General features: G+C 48.6%; 2 protein-coding genes across 4 annotated transcripts; both read left to right on the top strand.

Moving 5' to 3' along the window:
• Positions 1-1,021: 1,021 nt before the first annotated feature.
• Positions 1,022-14,459, top strand: Mybphl (myosin binding protein H like). The gene is made up of 8 exons (XM_027395496.2): positions 1,022-1,154; positions 9,051-9,139; positions 9,679-9,874; positions 10,048-10,187; positions 10,334-10,493; positions 10,632-10,768; positions 12,399-12,585; positions 13,531-14,459. The coding sequence occupies exons 1-8, from the start codon at positions 1,022-1,024 to the stop codon at positions 13,539-13,541; spliced, it is 1,053 nt and encodes a 350-aa protein (XP_027251297.1). The 3' UTR covers positions 13,542-14,459.
• Positions 14,460-17,834: 3,375 nt separating this feature from the next.
• On the top strand, positions 17,835-22,276 carry Psrc1 (proline and serine rich coiled-coil 1). Of its 3 annotated transcripts, none has more exons than XM_027395498.2 (8): positions 17,836-18,050; positions 18,407-18,456; positions 18,537-18,594; positions 19,137-19,578; positions 20,267-20,381; positions 20,474-20,719; positions 21,418-21,511; positions 21,719-22,276. In XM_027395498.2, exons 2-8 carry the CDS (start codon positions 18,438-18,440, stop codon positions 21,720-21,722), a joined length of 978 nt encoding a protein of 325 aa, XP_027251299.1. In that variant the 5' UTR covers positions 17,836-18,050; positions 18,407-18,437; the 3' UTR covers positions 21,723-22,276. The 3 variants fall into 3 exon arrangements, with proteins under 3 accessions (XP_035306535.1, XP_027251299.1, XP_035306534.1); XM_035450643.1 differs by having other exon boundaries at positions 17,837-18,050; positions 21,418-21,513; positions 21,722-22,276; XM_035450644.1 differs by lacking the exon at positions 21,719-22,276 and having other exon boundaries at positions 17,835-18,050; positions 21,418-21,515.
• Positions 22,277-24,338: the final 2,062 nt, after the last annotated feature.

Raw genomic sequence — 24,338 nt, 5'->3', positions numbered from 1 at the left:
CCATCAGCTGGTGGCTGAATGGTACAGCCAGATGTCACATGTCCCTGTCCCTGGGGAGCTTTCCTCCCAGTACTAGGCTGCCTCTCACTTCATTTGTGCTTTATCTCATAGGAAGAAAGCCATTGACAGCTTTCAAAGGGGGAAATGCCGGTCTGACCTAAAAATAGTTTCCATTTATCCAGCACTTAGTCAGCTACACGCTGCTAAACACTTTAGAGAGATTACCTCTTCTAATCCTCATAACCCTATGGTTATTATTATCTCCATTTCACAAATGAAACCCAACTTATGAGAGGCTGGGGGTGGAGATCGGGGGAGGGCTTGCCTAGCAAGCACAAGGCCCTGGGTTCAAGCCCCAACACACACACACACAGAGGAGGGGAGGTGGAAAACAAGACCCAGTATTCACAGAGGGGCAGACAGACTATGGGGTGTCATAAGTCACATAGCTAGCTGATGACAGAGCTCAAGTGTAGCCAATGTAGTCTGACAGCAGAGGACTAACTGTCCTCACCCTTGCCCTGCCCTGCCCTGCCCTTGGGGCTGGAACAGCAAAGGGAGGCCCCATGAAGGCCAAGGTGTGGAGACCTGCTGTTCAGGGAGTGTGGGAGCATTTAAAGGTGAGCCCGAGAGCTCACTGGCCTTGGGACCTTATGCTCTGCTGAATTAGCTGGATGTCAGGAGCAGAAGTGATCACTCACGCCTCCCACCAAAGACAGAAGTCATTCTCCTATACTGGGTGCTCAAGTTCTCCCCTCCCTCCTGATGCTGTAGGGGTGTCATCTCACTCCCAAGATAACAGGGCCACCTCAGCCCCCCTCCTGTGGCTATTCTGGGCTACTCTCTGATCCTCCTCTTCCCCTGGCCCCTACTTCACCCTTCAGTGGGAGTAGGTGGGTGGGGAAAAGCCAGCCCACTTACATAAGCCTGTGGCTGCAGACCCCAGGGAGACCAGCCTGGACAGCAGGTGCTCAGCCCCTCCCTCACCAGCAACAAAGACAATTTTCAGCTGGAGCCCAGCATGGAGACAGCCCCCACACTGGAGATGGCCTTGTGTTCCCAGCAGCAGGTAGAAGCAGCTGCTGACCCAGCGGATGCTGAAGGACCCCAGGAGGCAGACAGCCCCTCTCCGCAGCTCCTGCCCTCTATTGAAGGTGACCTAAGGCAGTCGGGGAAGGTGGGGATGCTGAGCAGCATGGGAGGGAGAACTTCCTACTGCCCTGAATATACTGTGGGCGTTCACCCACCCCTGTGTGCAGGCTTTAAGAACTTTAAGGAACTGCTACTTAGGGTAATACTGGAATATTCATGGGAGCCCTCACACGCCTTCTCAAATTGTGACTTGCTACTCAGATATCTCTGTTGTAGGCTTGCTCTTTAGCTGAAAAGTCAGTGGATGATGTGGCACTTTACAGTGACTAGCAACGATCCGGTTATATATTTTTTTGTTACCATCTAAAACAGTCACAGGTCCTGGGAAGACCCAGTAGACTAATAGCCAATTGAAAAGGAAACGGGGTGGGGGGGTGGGGGTGAGACAGTGGACATCTCTAGTAGAAGAGTGGTCCCAAAACCATGGCTCTGAGGAGGCTGCGTATCTCAGGTGGCATGATACCTAGCCTCTGCCTGGGTCATGCTGCAGCCTCGGGACCTATCCTAATATCCCACACTAGCTCATCTGGCCATGGCCTCTCAAAGTCAGAGCTCTGTGAATGGAAGTAGAGCCTTTTAGGGAGAAGTACTCCATTTCTACTTTCCAGATGAGGTTATTTGGTGCCTGTTCCAGCCCCGTCACCCTGCTACCTGCCTCAGTACCAACTGTTCTGGCTGAGCCCCTCCCCCAGCTCACCTGGGAAACTGCTGGGAGCCCAATGAAAGAAAGTATGTCTCCACTGCACCTGGGCATGAGACCCAGGGCATGAGAAATGACTCTTCCCTTCTTCGTGATGCTCTTTAGCAGCCCTGTGGCTGCGCTAAACACAGACCAACAAACTCCCTCTGTTATAGCCCATTCAATTTGGAGAAGATTGGGAGACCATACACAAGGAATCCATGAACTCCCAAGAAGAGAAGAGGTAGAAGAAGAAAAGAGAGAGAGAGAGAGAGAGAGAGAGAGAGAGAGAGAGAGAGAGAGAGAGAGATTCTGGACTGGCAGGCCACAAGTCCCAGGCTCCTTTTCCAGGGTGACCTCTAGCACCACCTTGGGCAAGTCAATTTAACTGTTCCATTTCAGTTCTCTGTAAAATGACTTTAAAGATCTCCCAAAGCAGGACAGTTAGAGGGGTTGCCAGGTAATCAATCCAGTTGGCATCAGAAGAGACTAAACCAACATGGGAACATTTCTAGTGAAGAGATGACAACCTAGTTAGTTTTGTCTCCAAATAGGGCCCCAAAGCACTCTTTACCCTATAGAAAATCCTAATAGGAGCTGCCTGCCTGAATGTCAAGGGCAGAGAGTTGGTGGAGTTCATCTCATTGAAGAAGATGTACGTACTAAGACGAGACAGGAACAGAAACCCAGTTTCTTCCCCTAAAAGGTCAAGAGAAACCAGGGCAGAGATGCAGAGCCAGAATGCTGACTCCCTGACTCTCCTGGTCTCTGCTCTGCAGGGCATAGCACCCATTTCAACCAGGCTTTCCCTTCCCCTCAGGGGTAATGTGGGCAGCTCATTCTGGCAATCCCTGCCCTCCCCAACCCAGGTCCAGCTAGAGGCTCCATCTTCCCATATAGCAACTCTATGTACTGCAGGCCTCAGGGCCACAGCTAGTGAGTGCACCGCGCCACACAGAGGGAGTGGTTTTAAGGATGTCCTGTGACAGACTGTAAAGTCTGTTTGCATCCACTAGCTTCTTGAAAGACGACAACACAAATTCAAATATTAGCTCTACCCTGCCACCATGGAAGAGTCAGTCAGGACATCTCTGAGCCTTTGTTGTCTCCTCTGGAAATTGAGAAAGCTGAACTTGAGCAATATCTTATCCTTTGATACCATGCCCCCCCCAACCTTATAAAAGCTGTGGGCTCTCAACCCTGGAAAGATAAACCAAAAAAGTTCCTGAAGCTGACAGGGTCTCTGAAACCTATCCAGCAATCTTAAAGGATGCCTGGAATGGACCTATGACTCCTAAGCTCTCTGAGAGCTCCTAACACCGCCTGTTCCTCATAAAAGGCACAGGGTCTGAGGGGTGTTGCAAAGAGCATGTGACAGCAGGGACAGCCAAGAGGGCACAAATTCATTAGCACAATCAGGACAGGCTGCAACTGACCAATAAGGGGCCTTCAGTCCAACTACATGGCCAAATCAGCAGGATGATGCAACTGGCATTGGCACCATCTATCCTCAGTGCCCACGAAGGTACTGTGTCCAGGAGTTGAGACCTGAAGGAGCTAAAGGAGAGAAACGTGGATACACCCCTGAGTTGCAGAAGCTGGGCCCCGAGACAGAGGTCAGCTGCTAATTTCAACAGAATTGCTCTGCTCCCAGCAACTGTGCACCTGCGTCCCATCTGAACCTCCGAGTGTCTTCCAGGCATGGGAGCTGATCTCAGGCCCAGGAGTAGTCAGCCTTCCTATGTGTGCTTTCCTTCCTCCCCTACAAATATTGACTTCCCTACCTATTATATGCTAGACTGTATTCTAGCAGTATCCAGTTATAAAAATAAAAACCAGTTAGACCATACCTTGAAGGTATCATTTTAATAGAAGGAAAGAGACAGATAAGTGAAAGATAGTGTGGGCCAGATGATGCCAAAAGGAGTCCCAGTGCTCAAGGGGAGAGGCAAGCAAATGTCATGTTCCAGACAGGATGATGAGCAGATGGATGCCTTACAAACAGGGTACGATTTGAACAGCAATAGAGTAGATATCTAAGTGAACTATTTTTTTTCAGTAGATAGAACAAATGCAAATGTCCTGAGGCAGGAATGTACTTTATGTGTTGGGCCACTGTGGCTATAGCACAGTGAGAGACGGAGACAATGCTAGGACCGAGGGGTAGAGTTATCCAGTCAAAGCACTGTGAAGGATGGATTGGTTCTGGGATGATGGGCAGCCAGTGCAGGGTTTTGAATAAGAACTGACATGATCAAGTGGTGGGTTTCAGGATTTTTCTAGGTACCATGTTTAGAAAAGACAGTGGATACATCTTAGATACTAGGAAGATCGTCTGCTGATGAGAAAGAGGGATAACAGATGGAGTGAGCTGTGGCCGTGGGATAGAAGTGTCAGGATCATCAGGAACAGTAGTGGTACAAGCCTTTAATACCAGCACTTGGATCTCTGTGAGTTCAAAACTAGCCTGGTCTACATAGTGAGGCCCTGTCTCAAAAAAAAAAAGTTATTTAATTCCATCTGGAAGCAGCATCATACCAGTCAAATCAACATATTTTGAATTACTTACATAACGAAGATCATTTACATATTCACACTTCACATTTGGATTTTCGGGGGCTGAGGGAATTCATGGAAGGGAGGGGCTATCATGCCCCCCTTTCTAAGGTGTCCTGTCTCATATATACATCACTTTATTTGTCAAGAAGTTCATGCACTTATACATTGTATTTTGGTGTCAAGTCAGCTAAGTTTTTGTTTTCTCCTACATGCTTGTCTGTGCATACACAGACATTGTGTGGGTGGGAAGTTTATTTAACTAAGATTAGGCACTGCCAAGTGAGGTGTGATGAAGGAGTTGGCGATTATGCAAGAAAGTGGGTGTTATGACCTTGAACTCAGGCTGGTGGGGAAGAGAGTGATAGGCCACATGGGATGGGTGCTCAGGAGACTGGTGGGTCACCACGTCTCAGTGACGTGCTGCAGGACGGCAGTGTTCGGGATGAAAGGCAAAGGGAAAGCATCAGTATAGTTAGGGGGTGCCAGCTGACAAAAGAGCACACCTCAAGAAAAGCGTGAGCTTCTCATTGCTAGTACAGGACTGAAAATAAGTGTCCCTATTAGGTAGGCCATTCTCCACAAAGCAATTCAGGGACATTGGCCTTTTCCCTATGGGGGCTTTGCCACTTGAGGAGCCCTATGATCAATGCCTACAGATAGAAGTTGGGGGGGGGGCAGAAAAGTCACTTCTTACAAGCCCTGGAACTGAAGCAATCCCCACCCTTTCTACCCACATTTCATTAGAGAGAATTATAGTTCCTAATCTACAGCAACATCACTGGAAACTTTCCTGAAGGGGCAGTTGCTGCTCAGATGTACTGTGACATCCATCAGGTAACATCAGAGTCAGTGGTCTGCTTCTCTATCCTTTTGGTTTTCCTAACGTTGCTTTCATAGTCTTCAAAGAGGTGACACTGTTGTCCTTCATAAGGAAAATTTTCCAAGGTCTACCCATCCTTCCCAACCTCACTTACCAAACAGGTTTCTAAGGCTACACCTTGGGTAGCAGCAAACGTTTCTGCTTACTTTTTGAATCCCTAGAAATATTTACTTTCAAATCCGCAGATGGCTTTGAACTTCCTGCCCTTTTTTGGTAACCACTTACTCACACAGGCGTATGTTTATGTATGTATGGATGCATTTCTACATGCATACACACTTGCAAATTTACACACACACACCCCAGTCTTCAATGCATCTGCTCTTTTCCTCTCTCTCCAGGCTATAGTCAGTAGCAATGTATGAACCACACAATCTCAGGAGAGTACTGGAGGAAAAGTCTGACTGTGTGGAAGAAAAATATGAAAGGATATGGCCAATTATTTCCTATTAGGATAGACAAAAATGAGCATGAACTTCAGCAGATTAAAACTGGGGTAGATAGTAGGATAACCAAGATCTTAGGACTCAAAATATGCTACAGTTGTTGAGACTTAGACAACATTCTATTGGAGAGAAAATGCTGAGAGCAACCCAGCTCAGAAGTCAATGTTTCTCAAAGGAAATTTCAAAATGCTTTTCCCCCAGGGATACCAGGGGAGAAAACCAAACTGTGGCCATTGGCCCTGGCCTAAAAACACTGAGGCTGCCTTAGAGCTCTGGGTTCTGAGTCATGCTGCTTCCTGACATCTGAGAAGGAAAAGCCCTTGGGTGTGGTGGGGAAACCTCCCCAAGGTCAGTCTAATTTGCACCTCACTTGACTGGAGGTGTGAAGAGAGATGCTTCCAAGGAGCCCTCAGTTAACACTCTGAGCAAAGGGTCAGGTTGCTGACCAGGTTGAATTTGGGAGGTGACAGAACTCAATGCTGACAGGGCACCCTCACTGCCAGACCCTCTCTGCTAACCAGCATGCGGTCACTCTCAAGGCCATCTGTGGTTTTTCCCTGGGGAGTCTATCCATTCACCCTGAGAGTCAGGGACACCCTGGTGACTTCGATCCCATCATCTTGTCCAGGACTCCTTATAAATGAAGAGCAGCAGGGAGCCCTTCAGGGAGGGTCAGCTTCTCCACTGTGGCCTCCTCTCCCCTGGCTGCCCCCAAGACACCTTGCAAATCCTCCCAGCTCTGCACACCTGAGCTTATGCTCCTTTTTCTCTCTAACGTGGGTAAAAGAAAGCTAACGTTTTCTGAGACATATCTGTAAGAAATAAGAAACTCCAGGTAGAGGGGCTGGAGGGATGGCTTAATGGTTAAGAGCACTGACTGCTCTTCTGGAGGACCTGGGTTCAATTCCAAGCAACGACATGGCAGCTCACAACTGTCTGTAATTCCAAGATCAGACACAGACACACATGCAGGCAAAACACCAATGCACATAAAAAAAAAAAAAAATGCCAGGTAGAAACAGACATTAGTTCGTATCAATCAGTAGAAGTTCAGACCTGGTCTTGAGCAGAAACTTGGCAAAGTAGTGCTTAGTTAATGCATCCCTCAGCATGAAGGCTGGTTCCTATCCTCCTCAACTCAACCCTTCTTGGTCCTTGAACCTATCCTTCCACTTTTTCTCTGCGTCACTGGAGGTCATACTAGGCCCTGACACTGGCACCTTGACTTGGGAGGCACTGATGAGGCTGGGGAGACTGGATGGAGGAGCTATGCTTAGAAAATGGGTCCTCTGGACATCTGATCCCAGCTAGGGAGGCAGGAGTCCCGGGTGCCAGGCACAGCTCCACGCCTAGCCTGGAGCTCAGCAAATCAGTGTCTCTTTGAGTTTCCCCCTCTCCTGTTGGCTTGTATTTCTGAGTCCTCACTAAGATCATTTTAACCCCCATACCCTGTAGACAGCACAGGGATGGAAGAGCCCATTCCTTGGCAAGTATGAAAGGTTATTTCCTTGCCCAACAATGAAAAACCAAGGCCAACAAGATGAGGATGTTTTTGACCTTCGTTTTCAATTTCAATTGCTTCCCTACCAAAAAAAAAAAAAAAAAAAAAAAAAAAAAAATCTTTCTCATGTCTGCCTGTGTTCAACCCCCTTGGTTGCTGGCCAAGTTGGCCACAGGAAAGGAATGCATCATACAACACTTCTGTTGTTCCCACCCCACCCCCCTGCCACCAAAGTCAGCAGAGAGCAGGCAGAGCAGGGTCACTGGGCAATCTGGGCGCCCTGCCTGCCCTGTTCCTACCGAGGACACTCATGTCCACTTAGCACACAACTTTCAAAGATACAGACCAAATCAGGTCCAACCCAGGGGAGAACAGCAAAATAAGAGAACTAGATAAATGAGATGGTCAACAAGTGTTGCGTATTTGTATTAACTTCTTTTGTTTGTTTGTTTTGGGTTTTTTTGAGACAGTTTCTTTGTGTAGCCCTGGCTGTCCTGGAACTCACACTGTAGACCAGGCTGGCTTTGAACTCATAGAGATCCCTCTTCCTCTGCCTCCCAAGTTGCTGAGATTAAAGGTGTGTACCATCACTGCCCAGCTTATATTAACTTCTAAAGACAACTGGTTTGAGGCATACAAAGAACACAGTAGGACCTCTGCTTATTTTCTCTTAACTCTCATGTAAAGGGTTGCTTTATACCATGTATGCATTTAAACTGTTCAGTCTATAAGCAAACATACTTGTGTTGGGATGAATGCACAGGCATACACTCTCAGGAAAATTGGTACTATCAACAAACTTGGAATGCCTTGTCAAACACTCATGCCACAGGAATGTACCAGAGGTGGAATGTCTTCAACTACTAGGAATAAATTTTGGCAGGAAGTCTTGGATTATCATGGGAACCAAGGCATTGTAGCATTCTACTTAAGATAAAAGCAGCAGGGGACTGCCTTTGAGAAAGTGGGAGACAGCAACCCTGGAAAGGTAGGAGGAAAAGATGGCCCTCAAGTGAGCCAGGTGGGATGTCTGCACTTTCTCAGCATCCTCCAGAGAACAGGACATCCAGGCTCCAAACTGTGCAGCCCCCTGAGCACCTCTTGCCTGTATCCTGAAAGGCAACCAAAGAACACTTACTGGAGAGCAAAGGCAAGTGAGGAATGGCCCCAGTCTTCCCCAGAGTTTGCATGAATGAAGTGATCTACCACCAATGGGAAGAATGCCATGCAGTGTAGGGAGCAGGGCGGCCATGAAAAGAAGGGACCCAGACTGCCTCTGTGGGAGGACAGGGTGTGGACTGGGAGATGATTCACTTTGACAGCGATGTTATTAACAACCAGCTGTGAAGAATGAATGGTCAGTACACAGAAAAGAACAAAACTCACTCAAATACTCAGAAAGCTGGTGGTTGAGAGTTACAAATCAAAACAAGGATCAGATTCAGAGTCCAGGTTTTGGGAGAGGTGACAGTTCTTGTGTTGAGACAAAGCCTCACCACGCAGTCCATCCTGCCTCACTTTCTAGGTGCTGAGGTCATAGGTGGGCACCACCACATCCAGCTCCCACGGTCCTTTCCTGAGGCTCCTTCAGCCAACTGCTCCCCAAATCCCAGCATAGCAATGGGAAGGGTATGGGTGTACGGCTTAATGCTAGAGCACTGGTGACAGAGATTGCTGGCTTTGATTCCCAGCACAATGGAAGGGTTTAGGGACGTTCCCTATGATAGGGGTTTAATCTGATGGTCACTTGTGCCATGACCCATAGGGCACTACTGGATGCAGCACCCACTTCCTCTTAAGTATCCATTTCCCATTCTTTTTTTTATCACTCAGAGCACCCCAAGATCTGGCTACCTCGGACCCTGAGACAGACTTACATCCGGAAAGTTGGGGACACAGTGAATCTACTAATCCCAATCCAGGTGATCACATCAGCCCCATGTTGGGATCAGATCAGAATTTTGACTTGAAAACAGAACTAGGACTGAGACAGTCTTTCTGGCCTTGAATGAGAGGACCTACAATACCGGAAGTCTGAGGCCAGATCACCACCATTCCACACTCCCAAGGTTGGGTTTGGCTAGACAGATATGTCCCACGAGAGGAGGTAAGGCCAAGCCAGGCCCTGCAGTCTGCAGAGGTCTTGGGGGCCCTCGGTTTTAGAGGGTTCTTAGGAGTTCGAGCAGCTACTCAGCTATCCAGCTACCCCGAGTATCCACAAAAGACTCAAAGCCAGCCCCCTGTCTCTTGAGACTACACTGAAAGAAGGGAGTTCCCTGGAGGAGTCTAACACACACACACACACACACACACACACACACACACACACACACGCTTAAGGAATGCAGCTCCATGTCAAGATAATCTGTGGGTCTGGGGTAGACTGCCTGCAGCAACAGGAGGAGAGTATGTGTGTATATGAGCCTTTTGGGGATGCTCAAGCCTTATCCCCACTGCTCAGGGCAAGCCCAAACCTCAAACCACCTGGACTCACAATGGCTCTGCACTGGACAACAGTCGTGTGAGTGTGAGGAACGGGGAGCAGGACTCCATTCTTTTCATCAGGGAAGCCCAACGTGCTGATTCAGGATGCTACCAACTCTGTGTGCAGCTTGGTGGGCTGCAGGCCACTGCCACCATCAATATCCTGGTGATTGGTAAGTTTGGGTAATGGATCTCCGGGATGCACAGGAGCCATCCCAGAGATTCGCTGACATGGTGGTAGGTGATGGGAGGGGTCTGAACAAGCAAAAGGAGCCAGGGTGTTCTCTAAGTGAGACCAACACGTGTGGGTTGCATGGTGCCCACTGCCATGGCTTTGCCCTTCCAGAGAAGCCAGGCCCTCCTCAGAGTATTAAGTTGGTGGATGTTTGGGGCTCCAATGCTACTCTGGAATGGACACCTCCACAAGATACGGGCAATACAGCACTCCTGGGATACACGGTGCAGAAGGCTGACAAAAAGTCTGGGGTGAGGCCCATCTGGGAAGAAGGGAGGGAGGCATTCTGGAATGAGCTTCTGGCAGCTCCACATGGGGTGAGATTCAAAAAAAGAAAGAAAAGAAAAACCCCAAAGCATTGGTGTCTCACACATCACATCTCCTGGGGACCCCACAGCTGTGGTTCACGGTACTGGAGCATTATCACCGCACCAGCTGTATTGTCTCTGACCTCATCGTTGGCAACTCCTATGCCTTTCGTGTCTTTGCCGAGAATCAATGTGGGCTCAGCGAAACAGCTCCTGTCACAGCTGACCTTGCCTACATCCAGAAAGCAGGTAAGGAATCTGAGACCATGGGCTAACAAGACTTAGAAAAAACAAAACAAAACAACAACAACAACAAAAAAAAAAAACAGAACTGAAGCTGGACAAGGTTCTCAGATGCCACAATAGGGTTCCTCTTGGTACCCACAGATACTGTTTACAAGACCAAGGGGTTTGCCCAGCGGGACCTCTCAGAAGCCCCCAGGTTCACCCAGCCTCTGGTAGACTGCACTACAATCACTGGCTACGACACCCAGCTCTTCTGCTGTGTACGTGCCTCTCCCAGGGTGAGTGGGGAGCTTGGGGGACAGGTGTCCTGAGCTGCTTCCTGCTACTGTCCCATCCTAACCTGAGCTATGTCACAGGGCATTCTAATTGAACATCTGCTACCAGTGTCACCATCTGCCTCCCTGACAGCAGGTTACTTAGGAACTGTCAGGGTGTCTGTAATTCAAGATGGATGGATGCAAATGATGTTTCCTTTGAGAGTGGGGTCCTCATGCACACAGACATCACTTCCAGCTAGTTGTCTGGCAGAAGTGTCCGATTCCCACTGGTTTCACTTTATTCACTCCTCATTCCTTGTCTGCACAGGGTTACAGGCATGCACGCTGCCCTGCATGAATTCTGGTCTTTCTACTCCACACTCATAGCAGCCTTTACCAAGTAACTTGGGTTATAGGAGCAGGTCAGACTGTGTGGAAATTACATCCTGGAGGGGAATTGTAATAAAACCACTCTAGAAACCACTTCCCAAATTGGGGGGGGGGGGTTCAGAAACCACAAACCACTCACAAACAGTGGGGATAGGATACGAATGGATCACAATATGTACATAAAAATGGAGACCCTGAGCTAGCAAGTGGGCTCAGTGGGTAAAGATGCCTGTTCCCAAGTCTGACAGCCTGAGTTCAATCTCTGGGACCCACATGGTGGAAGGAAAGAACTAATATCTTTAAGTTTCCTCTGACCTCTATACATGCAGCCTTCAGCCTCTCCACATACACACAAATGTTATTTATTTTTTTAAAATTAAGACAGAGCTTCTCTGTGTAGCCTTGGCTGTCCTGGAAACTCACTTGAAGTCACAGAAATTCATCTGTCTCTACCTCCCAGGTGCTGGGATTAAAGGCATGAAACCACCGCTGCCTGAGATACACACACACAGACAGACACACAGACACACACACAGACAGACACACACACAGACAGACAGACACACACACAGACAGACAGACACACACAGACAGACAGACAGACAGACAGACAGACAGACAGACAGACACACAGACATACACAGACATACACAGACACACACAGACACACACAGACACACACAGACAGACACACAGACACACACAGACAGACACACAGACACACACAGACACACACAGACACACACAGACACACACAGACACACACAGACACACACAGACACACACACACACACACTTTTGAGTGAAGCCCACAGTTAGGTGTGGTAATATAATACTTTTAGTCCCAGAACTACAAGGACAGAGGTCGAGGGATCTCTATGAGTCTAAGGCCAGCCTAGCCTAATCTACATAGGGAGATCAGCAAAGGCTACATAGTGAGCCTGTCTCAAAAAAATTTTTTTTTTAATTTAAAAAGTAGACTTTGATGCCCAGTCATAACACACGATGACTCCTTGAGCAATTTCTTCCAAGTCAGGGACATTTGTTGGAGTAGAGTATGATTCCGTCACTCTATTCAAACACAAGAAGACCCTCCGGCCATTGCTGAAGGTGCTAAAAGAGGAATCCAATCCCACAACATCAGGGGCAGGGAACCTTGTAGAAAGCTATCTATAAGCCTGTAGGCAGAGTCCCAGACATGGAGCACAGGAAGGACGATTGGCTCTTACTCTCCTCTGTGCCCCTCATCTTTATCTTCCAGCCCAAGATCATCTGGCTAAAGAACAAGATGGATCTCCAAGGCAACCCCAAGTACAGAGCCCTCAGCCACCTGGGGATCTGCTCCCTGGAGATCCGCAAGCCTAGTCCCTTTGATGGAGGCATCTACACTTGCAAGGCCATCAATGCCCTGGGGGAGGCATCCGTGGATTGTCGGGTGGATGTTAAAGGTAAAGATAGGAGAATTAGTACCTAGGGTTACCTGTTGCAGTGACCAGATAACCAACAAGAAGCAACTTGACAAGGACTTATTTGGCTCATGGCTGGAGGGCACAGTCTGTCATGGCAGGGGAGACCACAATAGGGTACGGGTGGTAGCAAGAGGAGGAACACGAGACTTCTTCCTCACATCTGGACACATCAGGAGGCAGAGAAAGATGATGCACACTGATGCTCATCAGTGTTTGCATTTGCTGCAGAGGCTCATTGGCTTTATTTATCTTTCCCTTCTCGCTTGCTTAGAAAGCACTGCACTCCTTTGCTTCCCCTCTAAGACATCCATTCATGTATCCTTTCCTGCTACTTTGTTGGAATCACTAAACGTAGCACATTATTGGGCTTTACGGGGGGGGGGGGTATTTTTTAAATTATTATCTTTCTTTAGTCTTCAGATTTTCATACCTATATACAGTAAATATGATCATGTCATCCCAGCACCTTTTTTTTCTTTTTGGTTTTTCAAGACAGGGTTTCTCTGTGTAGTTTTGGAGGTTGTCCTGGAACTCTGTAGACCAGGCTAGCCTTGAACTCACCAGAGATCCACCTGTCTCTGCCTCCGAGCGCTGGGATTAAAGGCGTGTGCCACCAATGCCCAGCTCAGCACATTATTTTGTAATTATCTATTTATAGATCTGTCTTCCAATTAAACCATAAGCTCTGTGAATGCTTTGTCCCCAGTGCCCAACCTAGTTGCTGATACACAGAAGGCTGTAGCTAAATGTTTGTTGCATGAATCATGAATGAGTGGGCCTTTATAGATCTCTACTATAGATTCCCCAGCTAGCATCATGGACACCCCCAAAACATAAGTAGGACATCCATTCCCAATGCCCCGAGAGAAGGTTTCCCAGAGATTTCTGCAATGTTGACGTTGAGAAATGTCTGCATTTTTGTAGCTCCTCATTAAGGCTGCCCTAAGAAGACAGGAAATTCAAGGAAGGTAAGGAAGGAGGGAAATGATGTCTCCATGGCAAATGCTATTGAGTTTGGGATGGATATGAGCCTCACACTGTAGGTAGGGACACTTCTGCTAAAAGCTTCTGCCTCAGTATCATAAGCAGGGTAAGAAACAAAGTAGCTTGTCCATATTCTTTTAAACCTTATACATTTCTTCCTATCAACAGAAGAAAATCATTTTGGTAAATGTCAACAATAATTTAACATTCGGGTATGTGGTTTCCAAGCCACTCATCACTGGCAAAGAGCCGCTTGGTTCATTATCTAGAAAGTGGCAGCTGCTCCAAATTCCCCATCATTCACAGGGGAAATGCTGTGGATAAACTGATGGGTAAGGTAAAAGGAAAGCCCATGAGAGAATGACGGAGACCTAGCTCCCAACACTCCCTCTGACTTTCAGCTCCTGGTTGAAGAAAACTGAGCATGAATTCGATCCCCCGAGCCATTTATTTAAGCCCATCAATGATACATAGCAAATGAAAACCCTACGGGCTGCATTAAATGGACAAACTCTCCTCAGGAGAGCTTTCTCTGCCAGCTGGCTTATAGACATTTTTCTCCTTCCCCGCCCTCTCTATCAATTCCATGTTGTGTCAGTGTTGATCTTACTTATCCTTGGTTCTCTTCTGTCTCCCAGTCTGTTCTCAGAAGCAAAGCATTGTGGGCAGTGAATTTATAGCACTGGACCCGGGGACCATGAAGAGAGATGGTCTCAGCACACCCCGGATGTACGCAGATTGTCTGCTGTGATGGCTATTAACACCCCCTCTCTTTACAGGGCCCCCTGGGAGCATGACTCTGACAAGACTGTGTTCTCAAGGAGCCTTAGCTGATTTGGCCTAAATGAAATAAACATATAGATCCTCAATTCTTGAAATGTCCTCGGAGTCTTTTCTACATAGGGAAATGTAGAGAATGTCCTTTCTACATAGAGAAAACTTATGAAGGTTACAGACCTTCAGCCAGCCAGACTAGATGAGCCCAGAACTCTAAAGATTCCTCTTTTTCATCAGTTCTTTCATAACCACACACTCTCTTACAAAAGTGCCCCCTCCAAAAGAAATTTTTTTTTTGAGATAGGGTTTTCTATACTCCACCCTGGCCTTGAACTTCTGATACTCCCGCCTCCACTTCCTGAATGCTGGGATTACATACAGGTCTGAGACTCCAGTTTATGGGACTTAGGGACTGAATTGAGGACTTCATGAATGCTAGGCAAGCACTCTGAAGACTGAGCCACATCCCCAGCCTGTCCACTGAGGTTTGTGACTTTACCATTTACTCCAGGCCATTTATCACAGAACTGAATTCAGTTCTACCCGGTGTGTGGTACTGGGAAGAGATGAAGATGACCTACCATCTTCCCCCACAGCTTTCCTTTCTTTGTAAGCTGGTATAACAGGATGCACATCCATTACAGAGCCCCAAGCAGCACCACACAATCCTATGTAACTTGTAAATTGAAGGCAGAACCCCTGGGAGGATATTGTCTCTCTTGCTTCTATTTGTTTGCATACTTTTAACAAGTCATATATTGAAGATACTCTGTGAGGGAAACTGTAAAAGATGACATTAGTCCCCGTTCCTATGTGCCCATTGTACTCATCATCAAGAGCCACAAACTCAGGACTGGAGAGGTGGCTCAGCAGTTAAGAGCACTGGCTGCACTTGTGAGGACCAGGGTTCAGTTCCCAGCACCTACAGGATGTCTCACAACCACCTGTAACTTCAGTTACAGGAGGTCAAATGCCCTCCCTCCTCTGGTCTCTACAGGAACCAGCACACATGTGTGGTACACATATAATACATGCACGCAATTACACATACACATAAAGATAAGTAACATTTTGTTTTAAAGATCCTCAACTCAAGGGACCCTACCAGTGTCTGAAGCTGCCCTTCCATCTCTGTGGGTTCTCAAGAACCTTAGTGACTAGCTAAAGGGAGCAAAGCAAGAAGAGGAAGGGGGTCAGGAGAGTGTGTGTGAGTGCAGGCTCAGAAATGGCCTTCTTTGCATCAGGAACTGAAAGAAATGGTATCTCTCTTTTAATCTTCTTGTTACAAATGAGAAGGTTAAGTTCATAAACCCCCAAGTCATGACCTGGTAAGTAAGTGGCAGAGCTGGGGATCTGACTACAGGCCTTCCCAACCTTCTCTCATCTACTTCACTCAGAGGATTGGAAACATGGGCTTAAAAGAGAAAATATTTCTGGGGGCGGTCATTGGGCCACATTTTTGTTTGTTTTTCCAGCTGAGATCCACCTGTCTCTGCCTCCTAAGTGTTGGGAATTAAAGGCGTGCACCACCACCGCCTGGCTGGCCCGCATTTTTGAGAAGGGATTGGCTGAGAAGAATCCAAAAGTCTCCCCCCCTCCAAACAAAGACATCTCCTTTCACTGGAGGCTGAGTCTATTCTGGCCCTTCTCTGGAGTTTTATAAGAATTAAGCTTCCATGTGACAATACCTACCCTATGTCATAAATCAGCTTCTCACCCAACTAAAAAGTTACTACATGCCTACGGCCTTGGGAAAACTGAGAAAACAATGAGCAAATCTAATGTCCTTATGGAACACCTGTTTGAGATTGCAGGTGAGAGCCAGGAATGGGGGCTGTTGCTAAAAGTTCTTCCCTGGGAGAGACTTAAAACAACATCTACCGCCGGTCGTTGGTGGCGCATGCCTTTAATCCCAGCACTCTGGAGGCAGAGGCAGGTGGATCTCTGTGAGTTCGAGACCAGCCTGGTCTACAAGAGCTAGTTCCAGGACAGCCTCCAAAGCCACAGAGAAACCCTGTCTCAAAAAAAAAAAAAAAAAAAATCTACCCCTTTTCCTAAGGTCCCAATGACAAACAACAGGAGGAGTCCACCAGAGTGTACCCAGAGGAACCAATGAACTTAATAGGCTTACTTACAGAGCGGTGGCTGAAGGTTCCAGGCAAGAGCACAGATGACCTCAATGCAGCCACCTGGAAGGCCTGAGTCCAACAGAGATGATGGCTTCTTCATGGCTGCTAGAAATGCCCTCTCCTCCCTTCTCCCCACTTATATCCTGTAGTCCCTCCCCCAAACAGCGAGAGCAATTAGCACAGAATTGCATACAAGTGGTTGAAAGGGGTGGATTGTACTCAGGTGAGAGCCCCATGACCTTCTGACCCCTCCTCTTCCTTCTCGGAGGGAAAGTAAACTGTCCACAGGCCCAGCCGTGGTGACCCTTCCAAGCAGGCACAACAGAACTCCTGAAGATGGTGGCAGTCAGTCTAAGAAATAGTCCTACAGCATAGTGGCACCGGCCTTTAAATCCCAACACTTAGAAGTAGAGATTGGAGGCTCAGGACTTCACCATCATCCTTGGCTACATGGTGAATTTAAGGCCTGCATGAGACCCTGTCTCAGGAAACAACAAATAAACAAAGGGGAGAGACAGAGATGGAGTGTGTGTGTGTGTGTGTGTGTGTGTGTGTGTGTGTGTGTGTGTGTGTGTGTGTGTGTGTGTGTTGATGAATGGAGGCGAGAGGTCAGATCATAGCCAGACAACAATGTGTACCCAACAGCAGAGGCCTCCTTCCACCTGAAACAGGCCTAGGACAGAAGGCGGTGGGATATCCACAGTGACTGTACCCTAAAGGATCAGTCGAACCTCAGCCTCTGCTATTTGCTATACTATTCACAGGCCCAACATTTAAAGTTCACAGAATCTCCAACATCCTGGCAAAGGAATACAATCTTCACATGAGCAAGATCTCTAGCTATATGTAATCCTTCCGCACCTAGGATCTGCCCTGAAATCCCTTTCTTACTATTATTGTCTATGAGTTTGCCACTTCTTAGCAAAGACTTAAACTGTGTGCCTGGACGTATAATTTTTTTCATTAGTTCATTATTTATTTGAACTCTTAAATAGCTGCTCAGACACGTCGTTTTGCGGTTGAAGCAGAGAGAAGAAATATCAGATATCTCAGACAAGTGGGCTTATATTAAGTGAAGAATTCTTGTGTCTCGGGGCTGGAGAGATAGTCTATTGGTGGTCTCAGCAAGCAAGTGGAGAAACCAGCCACTAAACCTAGTGGAGCCTGGAATGCTGGAGGGAGAGGGGGGAGGCGGGGCTCCAAGCCCACATTGATTGGCCGGTTCGCCCCTTGTCGTCGCTCCTCACAGGTTCTGGCACACCGTCAGAAGGAGGCGCTCCCGGGCACGCGCGCGCTCTTGCGGCTCCGCCCGCCGTCCCTCCGAAGCCCCCCGGATGGAGTCTTTTGGGGGACTACGCTTAGGTCCACCCGACAACATTCTTGGGCTGACTTCCCGACGGCTCCCGCCTTAGCCCCGCCCCCGTGGACTCGCCAATCGCTGTGCGCTTGTAGCGGGGGTGGGTGGAGCCTAGGAAATTCGAACGAAGCCCCGCCCCCCGGGAGCATATTCCCGGGAACTGGGAGGTTGTAGAAGAAAAGCATCCTGCGTGGACGGTGAGGCGGGGTGGGAAGTGGAAACGGCGTGTGCGCCGGAGGTGTGGCGGGGATGTGGTGCCGGGAAGTGGAAAGGTGGCTGGAGGCGGGGGAAGAAAATCCCGGATAATTATACCAGGAGGGAGGTGGAGAGCGCAGACTGCTCGAGGCAGATTGTCCATCAGGTGTTGGGACACGAGTTCTCTGCCACCTTTCCCCGAGAATAACGGGCTAGTTTCAGGGGCACGTGCTGTTCCTGGGATCTTGCTGTACCACCAACACGTCTCCCCACCCCAGATAATGCACCCCGAGTCTAGATGGGGGCCTAGGGCAGGATGATAGATACCTGAGGTAGGCATGTCGTCTTTCCTGCTCAGGTCTAAGCTGACTCGCTTCTGCTGACTGGGCATGGAGGATCTGAAAGAAGGTAAGGAAGCCATGGAGGGAGGAACGAAGCTCTGAGAGCCTGCAGGGACTGATAACTGGCGTTTATTCTCATCCCTTCAGATGTCAAATTCATTGTGGATGAGACCTTGGACTTTGGAGGGCTGTCCCCATCTGACAGGTACCAAACCCTTTAGCTCACTTATTATTTTCCTCCAACAATACATCTTTAGCTGTAACCCTTTAGTGTTAACTAATTGGCCTCTAGAGCTGGGGTTGGTAATTTAGCAGGGTACAGTGAGCTCTGATGCCAGCAGTCTGGAGAAATTGGGCCTCTAGGACAACTCGGATGCTGGTGAGGAGAAGGAAGAAGTTGCAGTGAAAATGCGGGGTTTATGTAAATGAAAGGTGAATGTGCCTGGGCATGTCGAGGCATGCCCGTGGAATGTGTGCAGACCACCCCCTCCCTCCCAGGATGGACCCGAAGAGGTGGAAGCAGAGAGGATTTTGAATTTGAGATCATTCTGGTCTACAGAGTTGAGACCTTGTCTCAGGAAATGGGGAGTGGGGATGAAAAGAAAATAGAGATGCTAAAGGCTTGCTGGGCCTCAGTAGAACCAGGTATCTCCTTACCTAAAGGCAGGTTTGGGATTGTCCCTGGCTCTACTACAGGAATGCCTTTTGCTATCTTTTGTGTGGCATGGTGCCATATTTGTTTTTCAGTCACGAGGAAGAAGACCTAACGGTATTGGTGAGCCCAGAGAAGCCACTTCGACGGGGCCTCTCTCACCGCAGTAACCCCAATGCCGCCGTAGCTCCCACTCTCCAGGGTGTGAGGTTCAGTTTGGGCCCCCTCAGCCCGGAGAAGCTGGAGGAGATCCTTGATGAAGCCAACCGCCTGGCAGCTCAGCTAGAGGAGTGTGCCCTGCAGGACCGGGAGAGTGCAGGTGCAGGCCCTGGGAAGCCTAGCCCCAGAGCCAAGCCCAGCCCTCGAAGGGAGACATTTGTCCTCAAGGACAGCCCTGTCCGAGATCTCCTGCCCACTGTGAGCTCTTGGAGCACACCATCCCCAAGCAGCCTAACTGGACTCCGAAGCAGTGATAAAAAGGGGTCAGCCAGGGCTGTTCGGGTGACATCTGGAAAGAAGCCCCCCAGCACGAAAAAGGTCAGTATGGAGGGCAGAATTGCATGTGTGCCCCAAGACAAGGTGCCTGAGACACTCTCTGAATTGAAGGCAGGCGTAGAAGTGTTTCCCTCACTGTTCAGAGGGAGAAAGGTATTCTACCCCTGGAATTGTTGGGATTGAGTAAATTGGGTTGGAAATGGAGCCAGGTGGGTAGTGTTTGCCCTGAGTAAACAAAGCCCTGGGTTTGAGTCCCAGCATCACTGAATGCATGTGGTACACATAAATGCATAAATACATACTTGTAATCCCAAGACTCTGGAGGTGGAGTCCAGGTCAAGGTCTGTGTGCTGAGTTTGAGATCAGCCTGGGCCACATGACTTCCATGTTTCAAAAAATATTGATAGGCTGGTGAGATGGCTCAGTGAGTGACAGCACATTCTACCAAGCCTAATGACCATGAGTTCAAACCCTGTGACCTACATGATGAGAACTGATGCCCATAAGCTGTCCTCTGGCTTCCACATGTGTGTTATTATACATGGATATGTCACACACAACAAATACATACAAAACAAAGCACCTACCACAGAGCTTGTTCGCAGCTAGTCTCTTCCTCGCTGGTTCTAGACAACGGCCTGCCTCCTACTTCTTTTCCTTAATGTCTTAAGCCGACAGAGCACATGCTGTCTCCATTTTAGTCATTTTTTTGTTCCTTGCTCTGTTTCAGGAATCACCCACTTGCAATCTGTTCCCTGCACCCAGAAGCCCAGCACTCTCTCCTCTTGCACAATCAAGTCTTCCACCCCGGCGGAAAACTGGGCCCAGCGCACGGACAACAGCAAGTGAGACCTGGGCAGCCAAGATATGGGTGAAGCTGATATGGAAAAGAGAGGAGGTGGGACTCACCCTGAAATGTCTTTTCTCCTCCTCACAGGCCCACCAGTCCCTGTCAGGCCAGTCCTAGCTCCACAGCCCTCAACTAGCAACTCTCAATGTTCATCCCGGCTACAGGGAGCAGCTGCTAAGTCTTCCAGTCGACTACCGGTTCCCTCAGCCATCCCCAGGCCCGCCACTCGAATGCCACTCACTAGCCGGAGTGTACCAAAACCTGGCAAAAGTACCCTACCTCCAGATTCTCTCTCAGCTCGGAAAGGGCTTCCAAGCTCTGCAGGGCACAGAGGTAAGACAGAATGGATGTATGGTTAGGCTAGGTATGGTGGCCATGACTGTAATCTCCCTTGGAAGGTAGAGGCTGGAGAGTCAGGAGTTCAAGGTCAGCCTTAGCTATATAAAACAATGTCTCAAAAAAAAAAAAAAAAATTAGACCTGGGCGTGGTGGTGCATGCCTTTAATTCCAGCCTTTGGGAAGCAGAGGCAGACAGATTTCTGTGAGTTCAAGGTCAGCCCAGTCTACATAGTAAATTCCAAGACAGCTGTAGCTATATAGAGAAAACCTCTCTCTCTTTTTAAAAAAGATTTTATTTATTATGTATACAGTGTTCTACCTGCATGTTTGCCTACACGCCAGAAGAGGGCACCAGATCTTATAGATGGCTGTGAGCCACCATGTGGTTGCTGGGAATTGAACTCATGACCTCTGGAAGAGCAGTCAGTGCTCTTAATCTCTGAGCCATCTCTCCAGCCCCCAAGAGACCCAGTCTTAAAAAACAAACAAACAAAAACAAAAGAGAAAGTATTAGGTAGAAGGACGCCTGCCATGGCCCATCTTGGCCTTACCCGCCTACAGTTGTGACACGGTCATCCCCACTTGCAGATGGGAAAACAGGGTTCAGCAGGCACATACTTTCATTTAGTCTTTCCTTTGGAGAAGGCCAGCTGAACTGTGCTCGGATTCATCTCTTGTTTATTCCCACCAAGCTCCTGTTTCCCAGAGAACCAATCTTCCAACTCCCAGTGCCCCTCGAGGCAGGATGCAGCCCCTCAGGAAAGCTGCAGTCCCTGGACCTACTAGGTAAGACTGGTCCCGCTGCCTCATCAGCTGGGCTTCCAAGTTGCTGTGCACAGCATCCTTGAATTTCTGTGTGGAGTTCGGGAGAGACTGGAGAGAAGGGAGGGAGGGCCTGCCTTCTCCCACCCTGAGGGGCTTGAACTTGGCTGGGTTCCAGATGGGCATGAGCGGAAGGGCATGCTAAAGCAGTTCCCCTGTCTGTCTCTTCAGGTAAAAAAAAAGTCAGGACAACAAGCACGTACGTATTCAGTAGCGAACCACTACACTACCATCTTAGCCATCAAAGACTGGCCCTTCTCCGAGTAGTCCTTACTCCAGCAGATTCTTGCCCAGAGATGGGAGGAATAGTTGCCTCCAGAGTTGAGCTCCGAAGTAGAGACCACGGAGGGTGGAGTAGGTTGAGCTAAAATCCCTCCCACCCCCACCCTGGCTGAAAGAAGAGAGGAGAGAAATTCACAAACAAAATGAGAAACGCAGGCAGAGTGACTTGGCTCCTTCCATCCCCACTTGTGGTCAGCCCTAGAGAGCTTGACCTTCTTCCCACACCGTGGTTCACCAGCCATGTACTCGTGAGTGGCCTGCAGAACTAGCCAGGCTCCCTGGTCTCTAGGAGAGGTCTTCTGAATCGTTTCCTCCGCTGGATTCTGGCCTGTTTGGAGAAACCAGCCCTGCAGGGCTTGTTTCCTGTGACTCCTCATAGGCCAATCAATGATAAGCTTACTCATCAGTCTGCAACTTTTTCTTAAATAAAATGAATTTTTTTATATATTTTTCTGTGTATCTGAAAGTAGATCTTAATAGGTTTGAAGTAACCCTCTGTGTAATTGTAACAAGAGCCGGGGTGGACGGATCACTAGGTCCTAGGGCTCGTCTGACTTTGACTAGTCCCTTGTTGCCATTCAACTGGGATCAGGCCACCTTTCTGCAATTTCATGTTTTCAGACAGTCCGGATGAAAGCTGTAGTTTCATCCACAGTGTCTGAGGCTGTTATGCTAGGACCTAAGTGTATTGTTACTCATATCTTAAACCTGAATGTTATTTCTGACAAGACAAGAGTTCCTTAGGGGATAAAGAGGCCCTTTGGTGATGTTCAGCTTCCCTGGTCACCTCAGCCAGAAGATACCAGAACGCCTAGTCAGAGCTATCTCACATCATTATAGAGTTGCTTGTCCTTTCCTGTCTGCTCCCCTGCTGGGCCGGCATCAGAATTATAACATGGTGCCCTTGTGTTGTGATTTGTGTGTGGTGGAGCACTGAACTCCTCTGGAGTGAGCCCACGGTGGGGCACTTGTTGAAATGATATGGTTCTAACAAGCCCAGCTTAGGGGCTCCTGGGTCTTGTAGCCTTTGACTCTTTCGATCAGAACTAAATTGATTCCTTGTGAGGTAGAAACTTCCCCAAAGGCAGTGGGAAAGGGCACTGCTGGGCACTATCTCCACCCATGCCTGCATGCCACAAGTGCCCTCCTTAGGCCGTCAGTGGTCCTCCCCATCCCCACATTCAGGAGCCCGCCACAGTCTTCCTCTTTTAGGCTGCCCTTAAGACTCATTCATTTAACACACCTGTAAGCGCACAGGGCCCACACACAGCAGTGGCTGCCTCTACCTTCTTTCCCTGAGTCTTGAGCACCAGCTCCTACAGTCCCTGAAGTTTCTAAGAATATACACAGATGCCATGTGTTTTGCTCTGGAGAAGCTTGCCATGAGGCAACAGAACCGCAGGTGTGTTTCCCAGCCTCCTGCCTACCTCTTCTTCCTCCAGTCAGCCTGGCCCAGGGCTCTGTTGAGACTTTGGGGGGAGTTCTACTAGGTGGGCCATAGAGAGGGCAAACTTACCAACCAGTCAGTAGCTAAGTCCTCTTGATCTGAGGTTTTCTAGGCTTTGCTTGTCCTGTTTTCCAGTCTGAGCCTCCATCCTCTGGATAGGTCATAGCACAGACTCAGAATAGAAGGAGCTGGTGACCTTGCCTCTGACTGGCGACTGTAGTATCAAGTAAGAGCACACACCTAGGCATGGCCAGTAGGTGGCGGGCTTTTTTGATCAAGTCCCTGTGGGTGGTGAAGAAGCAAAGCCAGCCGCAGACCCCTGTGCTGTTGCCACCTGATGGCTGGAGCCGGTAAGGCATGTTCCCCTCACGGTGGGTCAGTCTTGAGTTTCTGCCTCCACCCAGCGTTGCTCCAAACGTGCTGAAGTGGCATTCGTTTGGTAGTGCCTACCTGCCACAGCCGCTTTTCTTGTTCAGCTGTCTGCCTGCTTCCTTCCCTTTGGCCTGGATCTCTATTTTTTCATCTGCATACTGTCTATCCACCACCCCTCCCGATCCTTAAGCAACAACTGAGAAAGCAGGTGTTTATTGGCCTCTTGGTATGCACTGTGAATGGTTTTAAGCACTTTGCATGTGTTAAGTTATTTAAACCTCATAAAAGCTCAATTAGGTGAATGCTGTTACCACTGTCTTCATTTTGTAGACCTAGGAACTAAGGCTCAAATTAGGCCACTTCTGGTTCTGGGGTTTGTTTTGAATTTCAGCCCTATCCTGCCCCATGGTAAGTTCTATTTTATTGGATGGACCTTTGATGAACAAATGTGGGACTAGCAGCGATGTTACCAAGCACAGACTTATCCCCAGAATGAGTATGTGCTTCATTCTCCAGTAGAACAAATAAAAAATGGCCACAAATTCCCACTTGCCACTCATCCCTCCCTAGCCACTGAATTCTGCCCCAGAAAAGTTGTTCCTATCTGGGATTCAGCCTGATCTGTAGAGCCTCTTGGGCCATGCCAGTTCTATATCCTGGGGGAGAAAGATACCCTCCTACCCACCCACC

The sequence above is a fragment of the Cricetulus griseus genome, assembly GCF_003668045.3.
Source record: "Cricetulus griseus strain 17A/GY chromosome 1 unlocalized genomic scaffold, alternate assembly CriGri-PICRH-1.0 chr1_0, whole genome shotgun sequence".
Taxonomy (NCBI): Eukaryota; Metazoa; Chordata; class Mammalia; order Rodentia; family Cricetidae; genus Cricetulus; species Cricetulus griseus.
The sequence above is the reverse complement of the archived record's forward strand: the minus strand, read 5'-3'. Positions and strand labels throughout refer to the sequence as shown.